Raw genomic sequence first — 15,398 nt, 5'->3', positions numbered from 1 at the left:
AGAGGCAGTGACTGGCCCAAGGTCACCCAGTGAGCTTCATGCCTATGTGGGGATTCAAACCCTGGTCTCCCAGGTCGTAGTCCAACACCTTAACCACTACACCACACAAACCACAAACCCAGATTCAGCCCTAATGCTAAGCCAAACCATGGCTTTGCTCAGAGTGGCGCAAACAGCAGCAGCAAAACTAAGTGAGGAGTGTTGTGGCAATGATCTTTGGTCTGGGAACCCACATGTTTGCTCATTCACGCTATGCCGTGGTTTAGCTTAGCATTACGTGCAAATCGGGGCATGGTGTGTACCTGAGACCACTTTAAGGCAAATGAATTACTCCTTAAAACAATATAAGGACCCCAATCTCTATTCACAACTATGGGTGATCAAAGAATAATAAAAAGGTATATCCCCCTTTCAACAGCCTTTCCAATGCTTTCATTTTTGAAGTGAGGTTCTAATTTATATTGGTAACTACAAGGAGCAAAGAGTAGTAGTTATTCAGGATCACTGAATATAGAGTAGAAAGGTGAGATCTTGAGTGGATGTTCCTGTTGACAACAGGGCTTCCCCTCCCACACGCCAGGTGTAGCAATCTGGGTTCCCTCTTTCATCGGAGTCTAAATCCCACTCTAGGGTTACCCCACAACTACCCCATGGCGAGGGATTTCTTTCCTTCCTTCCCTCACTCCTCCCTTTTATCTCTAAGGCATGTTCCACCACTGCCCTCTTTAAAATCCTCATTCAGCACCCGGAGGGAAGTTCTAGGTGGGGCCGGCTGGTTGCCCAAGCGAGCTCGGGGCTGCTGGGCCTAGTGTACAAGGGGGTGGGAGTGGGGGTCCGGGGGGTGGGGCGGTCGCCCGGTACTTACAGCAAATCAGGCCGGTTCCTATGGAGGATGGCGCAAAAGGCCAGGCCGTCCCTGAAGGAGCTGCTGAGGTCTCGGATCTCCACGCCAGGGTAGCCCTCGCATTGACGGCGGCACCAGGCCTGCAAGGCGCTACGGGGACCCGACATCGGGGCGGCCAAGGAGAAAACGAGGGGAATCCAGGCTCAGGGAGCCGCTACTGCTGCTGTTCCTGCTCGGAAAAGCGACATGGATGGGGTGGAGAAGCAGGAGGCAGCCCTGTTGTGTTCCGGCCAGGCTGGGCGCGCCTCGGATCCGGGCGGCTCCTGTGCGACTCTCAACGGGTCTAGGCGGGTCTGTGCCTCCGAGCCCGGCAAGGCTCCTTTCCCCGTGGTTGGGCGGGGAGGCTGAGCTCCGGTCCCCGCGCTCAGGTTCTTTCTCCAGGCTCCCCTCCTACCCCCGGGGGGCGCCTCCTTCCTCTCCCGCCCAGCCACACCGCCGGGTTCTGCTCAGACCTGTCCCTGCCGCCGCGGCTTCTCCGCCCATGATGATCCCCGCGCCGACCCCAGCACAGCAGTTACTCATCGAGTGGCACTGGCAGAGAAGCCCGGCTGGGCCGCAGCCTGGCGAGCAAAGTGAGGTGCAGCACCGCCGAATACGATTGCGCCCGGTTGGAGAGGAGCAGGAGGGCAAGCATCGCTCTTAGGCAGTGGAGAAAGAGGGAGGAGACAAGACTCTAGCCGAACCATAAGTTCACGGACGACCGTTCTGGCCGTGACTTTTGCAATTGTTTTCAGGAAGGCTAAATGGAACCTCCATGGCCAGAGGCACGATGCCATCCAAAACCAGTTGCTAGGGCAACCGCGGCAAACGACTGTTGCCTTCATGCTTTGCTTGTGGGCTTCCCGGAAGCACCTAAGCAACTACTGTGGGAAACAGGATATCGGCCTAGATTAGGGATGGGGGAACCTGTAGCCCTCCAAATGTTGCTGGACTCCATCTCCCATCAGCCCTGCCCATTTGGTCAGTGTCCTCACTTTTGGACTAGATGGTCTTTTGGTCTGTTCCAGCAGGTCTCTTTTTATTTATTTTATTGTGCATTTCATTCCTCCAAGGAGCTCAAGGTGGCTACCTGTTTTTTCCACTCTATCCTCACAACTAGATTAGGCTGAGAGGCATTGACTGGCCAATGGTCACCCTGTGAATATCATGACTGTTTGAACCCTGGTGCAACATTGTGACCACTTTATGGCATGACACTGGGCTGGATACAAGCAAGAGTTTGGTATTCAGGGGTTTTGATAATTGAGGCAGGCTGGCAAGACCAGAGTACTGCAAAGTTCAGTGACTTTCCCTGGATGCCAGGTCAATTTCAGACCTGTAATGTCATTGTCCCAGACACAACTCAGTCCTGTGAGCTACCTATAACATATAAATTGATTCTCTGTAAAGTGAGGATGGCCTCAGACCATTCACAGGCTCCTGTTATACCAAAATGGCCCCAACTTACACAATGTCAGACCCTTTTGCCTCTACGTTAATCTGAGATAAATACTAAATCCCACCCGTTTTTTTTCTTGCAGAGACACAAAGGGAAAATGTGCAGACAGCAATATATCAGGTATTGTTTACAGCTCCTGGGTTTTGGCCAACAAATGCAGATGAACTGGAATGACTCCAGGCTAGGTTAGATGCACTTAATTCCCATTGCAATCAATGAGAAGTAAGTCATAATCATCTTTTCACATCATTTTGAGCCACATGTAAGGACAACTAGCTTCTCTTGGTCCAATTCACAGACTTTTAAGCATACTGGAGTACTTGAATTTAAGTTTTGGTTATTTCACATCGACTTACAAAACACCCCCTTCCACTACCTGCCTGACACAAAGAGTCTCAGGTAATCACATATAATTATTGTTACAGGTGTCTTTCCTTGGTTAGGGAGATGGTTTGTTAATGGTCCAGGATGGTCAGGGAGATGTCCCTTTATGGGAGCTAATTGACAGAAGACGGTTTCTTGATGCAGAGATCTCTCTGAAATGTTTGGGCTAAAAACCATCAGTTTGTGTGTGTCTCAGAAGAAGAAAGGGCAGTTTTGGAAGAACAGTAAGCCCTTGTGTCATGCTGCCTTTCTGCAGGCAGGGCTAATGGCTGCAGGAGACACAGGTGCAAAGAATGAAAGAAAGGGATAAGATGTGTGCTGGAGGCACCCAGTGGGATGCCAGGTGCATATCCATCTCTCTGGATCTGATGTGAGGCAGTGGATCTCCTGTCTCTCAGGAGTGCCCCAGTGCCCCCATTTATGTTTTCTCTATATATTTGTAAATAAACCAAATACTTCAAAAAAAAAAAAAAGGCCTCAAGTCTCCAGTTCTCCCTCCTCCAAAAGAAGCCAAATTCTGGATGTGCTGCTTTTTGGACTTCTCACAGTTCAGGGAAGTGGGGAACATGTGACATTATCTAAAAATTTGCTGAGGACAGCCTGACCTCTACAGCTGAGTTAAACCAGACCTAATGCTGCTGCTGCTGCTGCTGCAGATGAAGGTGAGTGTGTGACTGGCAGAAAGAGGATTTTGAGAGAGCCGCATGCACAGCCTTTGGTCACCTCCAGACTGTCAGTATTTTGCAGGAGAGATTCAAGGACAAACTGGAAATTTAGGTTTGTGCAATTAAAGTGGATGAAAGTGTTGTGTCATCCTAATGCAACAAATCCACAAGCAAATGAAGATGAATGCTTCTTGTCGTATAACCTCCCCGCAAACAAATCAGAACAAATGCTCAGTGAAGATAGGATGAACACTCAATAAATAGACTGTCTGAAGGAGCCCTTTGTGGTTTTCATAAAGCCTGTGTCTTGCCTAGTGTATGATGTGCCTGAACAATACAAACCTATGGGACATTTCTTAGCAAAGTGTGCTGAAGAGGCAAGCTGCTGATAGGCACTCATGCTTGCTGTATTAGCCATGCATCTGCCCCAGCCCAGTCAATCATTTTGCCAGTTGCTATGTGTTAGTTACTTGGTAACCATAGCATAAGCTTTGCAACCACCAGTGGGGAAAGACAAACGATGCAAGAGGAAGGGGGCAGCTATAGTAGCACAGTACAAGGGGGGCTTGCAACAAAATGTTGCACTGTGGAGTTCCTGTTCAGTGCCCTCTGTCCGGATACTCTATTCCATTCCCTCTCTAACTTGGTTGTCTAGTTTTTCACCCCAACATGCTCAGTCCTCATGGTGCTCTTTTGGGGTCCCCCCAGGAAAATACATATATAACCTTGGGGTTCCCCAAAACTTGCTGATACCTCTGTTGTGTGGGAGTGCTGCTGGTGCCTATTTTAGCTACATAAAGCAGAGATGGGGACCTCTGGCCCAGTGGCCAAATGTAGCCCTCAGGCCTCTCTGTGTAGCCCTTAGGACACACCACTTATCAACCTTGCGTGACACCATCCTTGAGTGTTTGTGCCTGGCTGGAATGTGACCTTGAACATTTGCTTGCCTGGATGAAGGAGAGTGACTGACTGTGTGTGGTTGTGTGTCAACCAGCTACTGCACAAAGGCAATATTTGCATTACTTGCTCGGTCCACCTTTGCCTTATGTTCACTCACCACTGGCTTGTGGCTCCCGGAGGACTACCCAGAAGGGAATGTGGTCCTTGAACTAAAGAAGTTCTCCATCCCCAACATAAGCAATGGTGCTCACAGCTGAGGTGGAAATGGAGAGGATTATTGGGAAAATACAGCACAGGCCTCTAGCTAAAATGAGTATCTGACCCAGTTTCTCAGGGAAGGCCCCAATAGGAGGAAGCACATGAGGGGAGATCCATTCCTTGATTCTTACAGTGGCCAGTTGTCCCAAAATGGAGGCAGGAGATAAAGCTTGGCTGTTCAGGCTACATTTTTTCAGTATTTTAACTTCAGCCCTGCCATTGACACTGTCAGACATTTGCCTCACTAGAACACACACTGTTTGTACTGTCTGTTTAGATTACCTGGTCATTTTAATATGTCTGAGAGAGAGAAATTCTGTATCAAAAGCAGTGTGAGAGAAATCTTTAATGAGTACATTATCTGGTACTGAGCATATATGTGTTTCTTTGGGTTTTGGCCCCCAGGTGAAAGATCAGGACACTTCTAAAACTATATAAATATACATAAATCACATACATTATGGAGTGAGTTCCAGTTGGTATCTTTCAAAAAGTTGTCACCCACCCTATCTGGGAATGAAAGGGAAGCAGATTGTGGTGCTATGCTGTGATCCTGTTGAATGTGTATATTGTTACATGCTTCCTGTTGCCAAGCGTTGAGGAGTTCCAAGGACAAGCACTGCAAAATTAGTTTCTTTTTAGATGACAGCTCAAAGGAGAATAGTGGCATTTTTTGCATTTATAACAGATATGCAAATCAAACACAGCAGAGGAGGCAAATGCACTCCTGTAAGCAAACAGCATAGCTGCTAATCCTTCATCAAGTCCACAAAAGGAGCAACTGTACCCCAGGGAGGCTTCAACAAACTCAGTGCCTTCTGTGCCTCTAGAAGTCATACTGTGAACTGGCTCCATATTATTTCTCTTCCTCTCTCCTCAGATGGACAGTATCACCTTCTTGGTCTCTGCTAGGAGTATTCCATTCCAAAGGCTGGAGAGGCATTCCGAGCCATTAAGGAGCATTAACATTCTTGTGACAAAAAGTTCCTGGCCATTCATTCACAATAATCAAAACCAGCCAGAAACTCAACAATATTGTGCAAATTGATTCAATATGACAAGATCTTATTAAAACCATAGATATTCTTTACCAACTGTATGTGAAGGAGCTTTTTCTATGCTGTTTAGGTAACTGTACTAGGTCAGGGTAGCCAATGTGGTGCCCTCCAGATGTCATGGACTACAACTCTCATCCCTAACCATTGGCCATGCTGGCTGGAGCTGATGGGAGTTGTAGTCCACAACATCTGGAGAGCATTAGTTTGGCCACCCTTGTATTAGGTAAAGAGGACTTCCAGAACATCCATCACTACGATCTTGTCCAAGCTTCTTATCCTCACCTTCAAAACCCTCCATGGTCTTGTTCCTTCTTACTTCTTTGCACCTATTTCCCAAAATATCAGACAAAGAGCATGCTGGATCAGGCCTGTGGCCCATTTAATCTAGAATCCTGTTCTCTCAGTGGCCAACTGTGATGCGTCCTTCCCTGGCTCTCCCTGTCAGGTTCCTACCTGCTCGTGATTACTGCCTGTCTCTAGGCACCACCAGGGACTCCACCAGTCCGGACCGCTCTCTCTTATGATTTCTCTCCCCGCTCTAGCACAGATCTCAACAGATCCCCCTGCTAGGCAACCACCAGTAACGTCCCAATACTAGTATTCCCAGAGACTCTGAATACTGGTATTGTTATTTTCTTCACCGCTGCCACCATTTGTTACAGTTCCCCTTCAGCCTTGGTCATTACCTTACCCTCCCTTCTGGTCTGTGAAACCCCAGCCAAGGATCAGGCCTTTGGTAAACCAAATTAAGTATTTATTAAAGATAACAAAGCTAACAAGATTAACAAGATTTCTTCTTAAGGCACATAAGCATATGGTTTTACTCAATACTAATCTGAACTCCACCCCCCTCCTTCTTCACTCTCTCCTGGCAAACAACTCTCTCAAACCCCACCAAGCAATCCACTCTTTCTCTTCTTCCCCCAGATTCCACAATTCACCACCTCACATTCACCCAGATTTACCTGTCATCCTTTCATTTATACTGTCAGCCATTTTAAACATTCAGCCAATCATCAAGCATTCTATTGCCCATTCATTCACTCCCCCTCCTCTTTCACTACTTACCATGTATACTCTAAACAACCAGCACTTACCATATATACACTAATATATAGGAACATCACACCAACCTATTGCCAATGGGCAACATCCCATCCTGTGATCATCACATTTCCAGCTCCACAACCCTTAGCCATCCAAAGGTGTCTTGCTCTGTGAAACAACTCCCATTTCCTCTTGCTGCCTCAACAGCTGGAGCTGTCTGTATGAAACTGCCTTTCCATTAAGAACCTTCGTAAAGCTCACCTTTTCCAGGACGTCTCCCCCTAGTCAAGGTGTGAAGAACCTCAGTCCTGGGAGCCAAAAGTGACCCTTTCTACTTGGTCCTTCAGCAGGGGTTGGGGTCCTGGAAGGACTTAGACCCCTTATCTTTGTGGGAACCAGGTCCCAGGTCCCTATGACTCCAGCATCCTACGAGCCAATCAGCATGTAAGGGGAGTGTGTTAGCCATTGAGAAGAATCCCAATGAGTGTCAACTGTAAGCAAGCCTTTATTAGTTCTACTCCAAAAAGCCTAGACAAGTTGCAGTGAGTGAGAATTCTGTAACTGCAGAAAAGACAGTGAATCCTGATGACAGCATCCCATCTACTTCATCAAGCAGTCCGGTGGCAGCAGGAGATAAACGTAATTCAAGCACTATCTCTGACAGTGAGAAAGGACAACCTAATGGTGACAGTGACAGAGAAGCAGAAAGCGGTATTCAAGCCTGGCCATATTATTTCATAATTTTAGAAGGTTGTGCAGTCTTAGAAGGGGGCATGGCTGTGACTATCACGAAGGGACCCTGCACTTCTGAATGTGCCACTACACTACTGCCCTTGAGATTCTGCCCAGGCCATGTCTCTTCCCTAGCCACACTCTCTCCCCTAGGCCACACCCCTCATGTGCCTTGCTTTACACCTTCCTTGAGTGTTTTTGCCTGGCTGGAATGTGTCCTTGAACTCAGGTGATGACCCTTGCTTACCCGCATGGATGATAGAAACAGGGTGTGTGAAAGTGTAGAAACTCACCTATTGTACAAAGGTGAAATGTACATTCATTGTTCTGCCCACTTTTGCCTCTGGCCCTGCTCACCACTTATGGTCCCCCCTAAAACAAACAAACTGTTGCCCAGAAGAAAATGTGGCCTTCAGGCTGAAAAGGGTTCTCTGCCTCTGCCATAGTCCCTGTGTCTTACTCTGACTAACCCGAAGAACATGTAATTAAAATAATCACATATTCTTCTATCCATCCCTCCATTCCATCCTCATACCTTCCTCTGTTGTTTCCCTGTGCCAATTTTCGATTGCAAGCCCCTTGAGGTAGGGACCTGTCAGTGGAAGGGTGGCCCATTTGGGCAGATAGGACACTGACCCACCTGCCTTGATCTGTTGTCAGCCAGTTCCCACCTGTCTGCCATCTTACTTACATCCAGTCCAGGGGGTGGCATTGGCTATCGGCTTCCTCCTCCTCCATCTCAGTGCTGTCATTAGTAAGGGGGGGGGCAAAACCAGAACCTGTTATACCTGGTTCCTTTTATACATGGTGCTAAATAACGTGATGACATGGTGAGATTACATCAGTTGTTCATGCTTTGGTAACCTCGCGTTTGGACTATTGCAATGCGCTCTACGTAGGGCTGCCTTTGAAGACAGTTCGGAAGCTACAGCTAGTGCAAAACGCGGCGGCCAGATTAACAAGGACCAAGCAGTCGGAGCATATAACACCTGTTCTGGCTCGCCTGCACTGGCTACCAATATGCTTCCGGGCCAGATTCAAAGTGTTGGTATTAACCTATAAAGCCTTATACAGCGCGGGACCACGATACTTGTCGGAATGCCTCTCCCAATACGAACCAGCCCGTACTCTACGTTCTACTACAAAGGCTCTCCTCTGGGTTCCGACTCATAGGGAAGCCCGGAGGGTGGTGACAAGATCTAGGGCCTTCTCAGTGGTGGCCCCCAAACTGAGGTATAGTCTCTCCGAGGAGGTGCGCTTGGCGCCAACATTGTTATCCTTTCGGCGCCAAGTTAAAACCTTCCTCTTTTCCGAGGCATACTAATTTAAGTTAACTTAATTTTAAAATCTGCTGTGATTGATTTTAGATTATTTTATTTTATATGTTTTTGTTGTATTATACTATGTGATTTTATTGTATTTCTTGTGTTCACCGCCCAGAGAGCTATTGCTAGTCGGGCGGTATAAAAGTCTAATAAATAAATAAATATAAATAAATAAAGGACTAATTAAAAACAGAAACAGTTCCATAAAATTGCAGTACCGTTTTGGTGGTACAGGAAAGCAAACTGCTAATCCAAGACTTCTCCCAGGAAATCCATGCAAATACCGGCCATACCAGCAGAACTGGAATGAGGAGCTATGCAAGGTAGAAGGGTGTGTCCTTCATTAGTCCTGTTCCAGACAGAGCATTCACTTCACCTTTATACGCAGAGGAGTTTTGGTTCTTAACAGTCACCTGGCAATGGTGCAATTAACCAGCAGTTGTATAAGCAGCTATGGAAAGCATTTTGTCAGACCAGCAGATACAATGAGCCCATTGTGGTCTCCAGAGCAGAAAGGGCAGGGGTGGGCAAGCAGAAAGGCTGGAGGGCAAGCAATTCAGAATATGACATACTTCTTCCAGTGATTGCTGCAGATGTTATGCCTTAACCAAGCCTGAAAAGCTATATTCAGGCTGCCATCCTTCATTTGTTTCAAGCAGTTTTGTGGTTTCCTTGACCTAAGCTCTAGGTTTACATCAGGACCATGTAGGGAACCTTTGGCCCTCCAGATGTTGCTGAACTACAACTCCTATCATCTGTGGCTATTGGCTATGCTTGCTGGGGCTGATTGGAATTGTAATTCAGCAACATCTCGAGTGCCAAAGGTTCCCCACACCTGGTTTACATTCTCGAAATGCTCCACAGAGGGCCCATGCTTCTAATGCTCCGTGTAGTTCTTACCTGAGAACAGAACATCCAGATGTACATACAGTTATTCCTTAGGAGGACCTTTATTTCCAGCCAATTCACTTGTTCTGCACTCTAGCTATTGTTTAAACTATTGTTAAAAGCAAACCAGGTCTGCAGTATTTAGTCAATTATCACTGAGACCATCCAGAGAGTATGTTGTCTCTCATATTAGTTACAGAGGCCCAACTGGCCTCAGCAAGGAGTCAGGCAGTCAGTGTAACATGCTTCCTGCAGATTTGTTAGGCATCCTTGCTCTTTCAGGCACCTCTTGAAGACCTTTTTTAAAAAATGAGGGTGGTGTGCATATTTTATGAGATATTTTATGAGATGGTGGTATATAAATTATTTTGTAAATTAATAAATATTAATAAATATATTTAGCTATATTGGATTAATAGTTGGGGGATGATCAGTTAAATGAGCAGTTCTCAAATTAATCAGGCATCAAATTTGTTTTAAAACATTTCAAATTATGAATAGAAAAAGCATATATATAATGAATTTTAGTATAAATGTATACATAGAAATAGATGTTAACATTTAAAATATTGAAAATTATGTAATTACTAGGTGTACACAAGACAGCAATATTGCAAGGCTTCAATCCAATATATGTTAACTCAGAAGTAAGTTCCATTGGGTTCAATAGGTCTTACTCCCAGGTAAGTGTGCATTGGATTAAGCCCCATTGAACTCAATAGGACTTAATTCCGAGTAGTGGTGTATAGGATTGTGCTATAAATGCGTGGCTGCACACACACCATACATTTCTTCTCCCCACCCCTACAAAGAATCCTGGGAACCGCTCACAGAGCTACAATTCCCAGCACCCTTAACAAACTGCAGTTCCCAGGTTTATTTGGTGGTGGGGAATTGTGTTTTAAATGGTGAATCTAACCCTTTTTGTTGCAGGAGTAGGATGGGCATGGACTTAGTGCAGCAGGACTTCCTCTCCCTCTCCTCCCTTCTCCTTGCACCCCGTGCCCCAAAATCTGCTTTGGAGGGCACCCAGACCGGGGGGGGGGGAGAAGAGGAAGGAGAAATCCCATTGTAGGAGCAGAAGTTCATTCATGCAGTGTTGGATTCTGCCCTATCTTTTTATCCAGCTGTTCTGATAACTATTTTCCCCCAAAGTGGCTCACATCAATGAGGGAGAGACCCTGCAACCAGGCTTACAAACTCAAATGCCAAGTCACACAGGTATAAGCAAAGGGGAGAAGAAGGAAAATGTAGAGCAAGAAAGATCTGTTCCTCAAGACCAAGACTATGAGTTACAACAAGCATTTTTAGCAGTTTGGGCCAGGCTGATCTTGCCATGCTGGTGTTCTCATTTCAGTCACCTTTGGTGGCATTTGTGCCATTGGCCGACAGATGGCACCTGGATGTCCTTTCAGGGGGTGCAGCTTCCCAATGGCCATTGGTGCCCTGGCCAAATTCTTAATTGGCTGAGAGATGTAATGCAAACTAACCATCATAAAAGGTGACAATTTGACTAATACTGATAACTCTCCTGGAGAAATTTAGAAGGTATGTTTAAAATAAGCATAATAAAAGCTCTTCAAGCACTCCACGTTTGTGGTGGTGGTGTGTGTTTCAGTGAGGATACCAGAGAGACTGACTCTACTGGGGGAGAGCGTTGATAACTAATCCCAGATGCACATAGGTTTTAAAGATATTTATGTATTCATTTACCCCCTGCCTCTCCTCAAATGAGCTCAATGTGATGTTTACAGCTCTTCCCCCCATCCCATTTATTCGGATCACAACTCTATGAGATTAGACTGAGATAGTGACTGGTCCATGGTCCAAGGACATCACCGAGCTTCATGGGGGATTTGAACTTGTCTCTCTCCAGTCCAACAATATAATCACTTCTTCCTCCTAATCTGTGGCAAAACAAGCCACAAAAACACTCCCAGTGTTTCTGCATTGGATGCCCTTATAGCTCTGATCCCAAACTAGTTTTTTCTCAGGGAGCCACTTTGTGGAAGGAGCAATGGGCCAGGTTCTCATCTCACATGTGCACACCAGAGGCCTGTTAGTCACATCCATGCCCCTCTCATACATCTGGATTGGTAACTGAGGCTGGACAACCCTTGTCAGAGAGCCAGATTTGGCCCAGAGGCAGACAACTGCTGATGCCTACTCTTTTTAACAATTTTGCTCCTCGGACATTTGGAAGCATTTCACAAAGGTAAGCACAGCTGTCCCAACCTGAGGTGTGAATGGAGGGCTGACAGTTGAGAAACTACTTACACTGGTGTCGTTTTATAGAAGACAATTATACCAGCCTTGAGAATTTGCCATAGCAGCTGAGCTTGGAGATGGGAATTAAAAGCAATGTTGCTCCACAGAGACTTCACCAGCATTTCAACAATCGGACTCTGTTGCTGGGGCTGCTTGCTCCAAATTCCTTCAACTTCAGTCAGTGCCAGGCACAGACTCTGACAGAGCCCAGCTTTCCTCTCACAGCAAAGAGCAACTGCTCTGATTTCTTTCCAGATCAATTGTGGTGAGTGAAATCAATATATGCTAACCTTTAGCAGCTTGGGGCGAGGGTGGGGGGAATCACAGTGGCTTAAGTGTGCAGCACATGACATATGCATTCCCTGGAATGTAGTGGGAAACGTTTAACAGGTGCAAGATACACAAGTTCCCTATTTAAGCACTATGCAAAGGCCACTTCATAAGGGAGAAGCCAGTAGCTCAGTGGTGGCGCATCTGCCTTGCATGCAGAAGGTCTCAGGTTCAAAACCTGGCATCTCCAGGTAGGGATGGGACAGACCTCTGTCTGAAACCCTGGAGAGAAGCTGCCAGTCAGTGTAGAGTATACTGAGCTAGATGAACCAATAGTTTGACTTAGTATAAGGCAGCTTGCTATGTTCATCTGTTGTATTATTTTCAGATATACTAAAATCAAAACACATAGTGCTACCAATCATTAGGAATGGGATTGAAAATAAAACTATCAATAACATAATGCTGTTAGACAAATCTTCTATGTTGCAACTGCACTTGGAATACAATGTTCCGTTCCGGTCACCTCACCTCAAAAGGAAGATTGTAGAGCAAGAAAAGGGCAGCCAAAATGATCAAGGAGATGGAGCAACTCCCCTCTTAGGAAAGGCTGCAACATTTGGGGCATTTTAGTTCAAAGAAAAGGCAAGTGGGGATATGAGAAAGGTGAATAAAATTATGCATAGGTAGAGAAAGTGGATATAGAAAAACTTTTTCTTCCTCTCTCGTAATACTGTACAAGAACTCTGGGCCATGCAACGGAACTGAAAATGCTTCTTCCTGCAACACATAGTTGAACTATGGACCTCGCTCCCAAAAGAGAGTGATGGCTACCAACTTGGATAGCTTTTAAAAGAGAATTAGACCAATTAATGGAGGATAAGGGTATCAATGGCTACTAGCCACAATGGCTATGTTCTCCCTCCATTGTTGGAGGCAATATGCCTCTGAATACAGTTACTGGGAATCACGGGTGAAGAGAGTGCTATCGCACTCAAGTTCTGCTTGCAGGCTTTCCCAGGGCTATCCTGTTGGCCACTATGAAAACAAGATGCAGGACTAGATGGACCTTCGGCCTGATCCAGCAGCGCTCTTCTTATGAATGGTGGATACGGGCATGTCACAACTGGCTGCAACTGCCTGTAGCATGAGTGTCCCAAAACAAGTACATCTTCTACAGGGCTATCAATGGCTACTAGCCGTGATGGCTGTGCTGTGCCACCCTAGTCAGAGGCAGCATGCTTCTGAAAACCAGTTGCCGGAAGCCTCAGGAGGGGAGAGTGTTCTTGCACTTGGGTCCTGCTTGCGGGCTTCCCCCAGGCACCTGGTTGGCCACTGTGAGAACAGGATGCTGGACTAGATGGGCCACTGGCCTGATCCAGCAGGCTCTTCTTATGTTCTTATGTTCTATTTTGTCTCACATGACTCTTAGTTGTTCTGAAATGGTAATATATAGTGTGGGTGCATGCAGTCCTATTCACTCTGGTCTGTCACCATGAGGCTATGGCCATGACAAACGGTTGTCAGACCAATTTTCCTTCTTGTTAGAAAGCTCATTTTGGCAAAGTTTGAGAACCATTATATGAAGTATTCATGAGCTCCTCAATATTACTCAGGCATCCAATCATATATTCCTGTTAAAAGATCTTCCCTAATAACAGACCTTCAGCCTAATGCACAGTATCTTCAATCAAGACTTATGCAAATACCTACAATCAGCCATCATGACTGGTAATTACAGAATGCTAGAAGGTTTAAGACTCCAGCATGAGATGGCGGTAGGAGCAACAGCTACGGGCGAGGGAGCTCCACAACGAACGGCTTTTATACGGTAATTTCTCCCTTGTTGGAGGTTACAATGCATTGGAAAATACGGGGCAGCCTCGCCCCTTCTTATGCCGTCACCCTCGGACCGACCTGGACGCCAGCTATCAGAAATGCGATGTGAGACTTCCACCTGCGCTGGGCCGCCGCCGCCGCCATTTCTTGTTTGCCGGGTCGGAGCTGGGGGTGGGCTGCGGCCCTTCGGCGGGCCTGGCGCCGCGGCCTATCTTCGGGAGACGGCGTTGCTGGCTGCGGCAGTTTTCCGATGGCTGCTGGGGTTGGGGCGCGCCCCTGCAGCCCCCACTGTCCTGCCGTGTTGACCTTTGTTCATTCCGCCTTGTGTCGGCCGCGTTTGCCTCTCGGCGCCTTTGCCTTTAGCTTCTTGGGGAGAACTTTCCTGTTGGTCGCATTTTCGTGGGGCCTGTTTGTGCCACGCCCTCGCTGTTTACTACACTGGACGCTGGATGCTGAGAGTGAGAGGGGGTGCCGCTTTCAGTTTCACAAATGACGCACCTTTTGGACTATACGGGCTAGAAGCCTTATTGAACCTTACTGTAGTAGCTTTTACCTGGTTGTTTTAGTTTTATTGCTTTTTTTTTTGATGTTGTGATGTTTATATACCTTTACTTTGTACATCGCTCAGAGTGGCTGGGTCTCCAGCCAGATGGGCGATAAATAAATCGCATAAATAATAAAAATAATTAGTAGTTGCAGTGTGTATTCAGTGTACAGATCACCCAGCAGCAACAGTAACCTTCTATACAAATATGCTTAATTATGTTACAGAAAATACTGTTTGCAGGACTCCGTTTTTTTATGAATTTGTTTTTTTCTTTTTGGTTTGACTATTTGTTTTGATTTTAGTATATCTGATAATATAACGCATGAACATAGGAAGCTACCTTATATTAACTCAGAGCGTGTTTTTTTCTTTTTATATAGAAGGAAGGCAGAAGGAAATAAGGACACTGGAGAATTGGTGGTGAGAGGACAGCACAACCATCACCGGGAGACAGAAACAAGGAACAGACAGCTGTGTTCAGCCCCACACTGGTTTCAAAGTCAGGCATCATCGCCCATTCATCTCCAAGCATTATTACTGAACCAGGCATGCAAAACATTTTTTTAAAAAAGAAACAGAGCAAAAGCACACACAGGTTCTCTGGAAGCCAAATTGTGAGGATATTTGGTCTTGTGCAGTGAACTTCTGAAGTGAGGGATAAACACTGCCTTAGTTATAGTTCTTTTCTCAAGCTTCAAAGCTTGCAACGTATGCATGAACAGAGCTTATTACAAGATGCCTCCCACATGGTGCAAACAATGTTTCCAACAGATGCTAACCTCATAATGAGTGTATGGATGAAAGCTATTTGCAGTCATAGTTTCACATACTTGCTCCTACTGGGGAAAGATGGAAGGAGTTTGGCATGAATAAAA

The 15,398-nt window shown here is 46.2% G+C and overlaps 2 protein-coding genes across 6 annotated transcripts in view; one reads left to right on the top strand and one right to left on the bottom strand.

Annotated features, from left to right (window-relative positions):
- Positions 1 to 1,619, bottom strand: part of MICALL1 (MICAL like 1) — a 58,496-nt gene extending 56,877 nt beyond the window's left edge. Inside the window, exon 1 of the mRNA XM_061639085.1 lies at positions 866 to 1,619. Within this exon, the coding sequence (XP_061495069.1) occupies positions 866 to 1,011 (146 nt within the window). The 5' untranslated portion in view covers positions 1,012 to 1,619. The remainder of the gene's footprint in view (positions 1 to 865) is intronic.
- On the top strand, positions 870 to 15,323 carry LOC133390463 (selenoprotein V-like). 5 transcript variants are annotated; one of them, XR_009764405.1, is made up of 3 exons: positions 870 to 1,864; positions 2,425 to 2,462; positions 5,430 to 5,615. XR_009764405.1 is itself a non-coding variant. In XM_061639099.1 (3 exons), exons 1-3 carry the CDS (start codon positions 1,095 to 1,097, stop codon positions 14,922 to 14,924), a joined length of 441 nt encoding a protein of 146 aa, XP_061495083.1. In that variant the 5' UTR covers positions 870 to 1,094; the 3' UTR covers positions 14,925 to 15,323. The 5 variants fall into 5 exon arrangements, 4 of the variants coding, with proteins under 4 accessions (XP_061495083.1, XP_061495080.1, XP_061495081.1 ...); XM_061639099.1 differs by lacking the exon at positions 5,430 to 5,615 and adding an exon at positions 14,904 to 15,323 and having other exon boundaries at positions 870 to 1,476; XM_061639096.1 differs by lacking the exon at positions 5,430 to 5,615 and adding an exon at positions 14,904 to 15,323 and having other exon boundaries at positions 870 to 1,481.
- Positions 15,324 to 15,398: the final 75 nt, after the last annotated feature.

The sequence above is a fragment of the Rhineura floridana genome, chromosome 8 (assembly GCF_030035675.1).
Source record: "Rhineura floridana isolate rRhiFlo1 chromosome 8, rRhiFlo1.hap2, whole genome shotgun sequence".
Taxonomy (NCBI): domain Eukaryota; kingdom Metazoa; phylum Chordata; class Lepidosauria; order Squamata; family Rhineuridae; genus Rhineura; species Rhineura floridana.
The sequence above is the reverse complement of the archived record's forward strand: the minus strand, read 5'-3'. Positions and strand labels throughout refer to the sequence as shown.

Excerpts from the sequence above, each read along its gene's own strand:
- LOC133390463 (XM_061639096.1), top strand. The coding sequence starts at position 1,095 with ATGGGGTGGAGAAGCAGGAGGCAGCCCTGTTGTGTTCCGGCCAGGCTG. Across the intron at positions 1,482-2,424 it reads AGCCTGGCGAGCAAAGTGAG|AGACACAAAGGGAAAATGTG; the intron begins GTGCAGCACCGC and ends TTTTTCTTGCAG. Across the intron at positions 2,463-14,903 it reads TGCAGACAGCAATATATCAG|AAGGAAGGCAGAAGGAAATA; the intron begins GTATTGTTTACA and ends CTTTTTATATAG.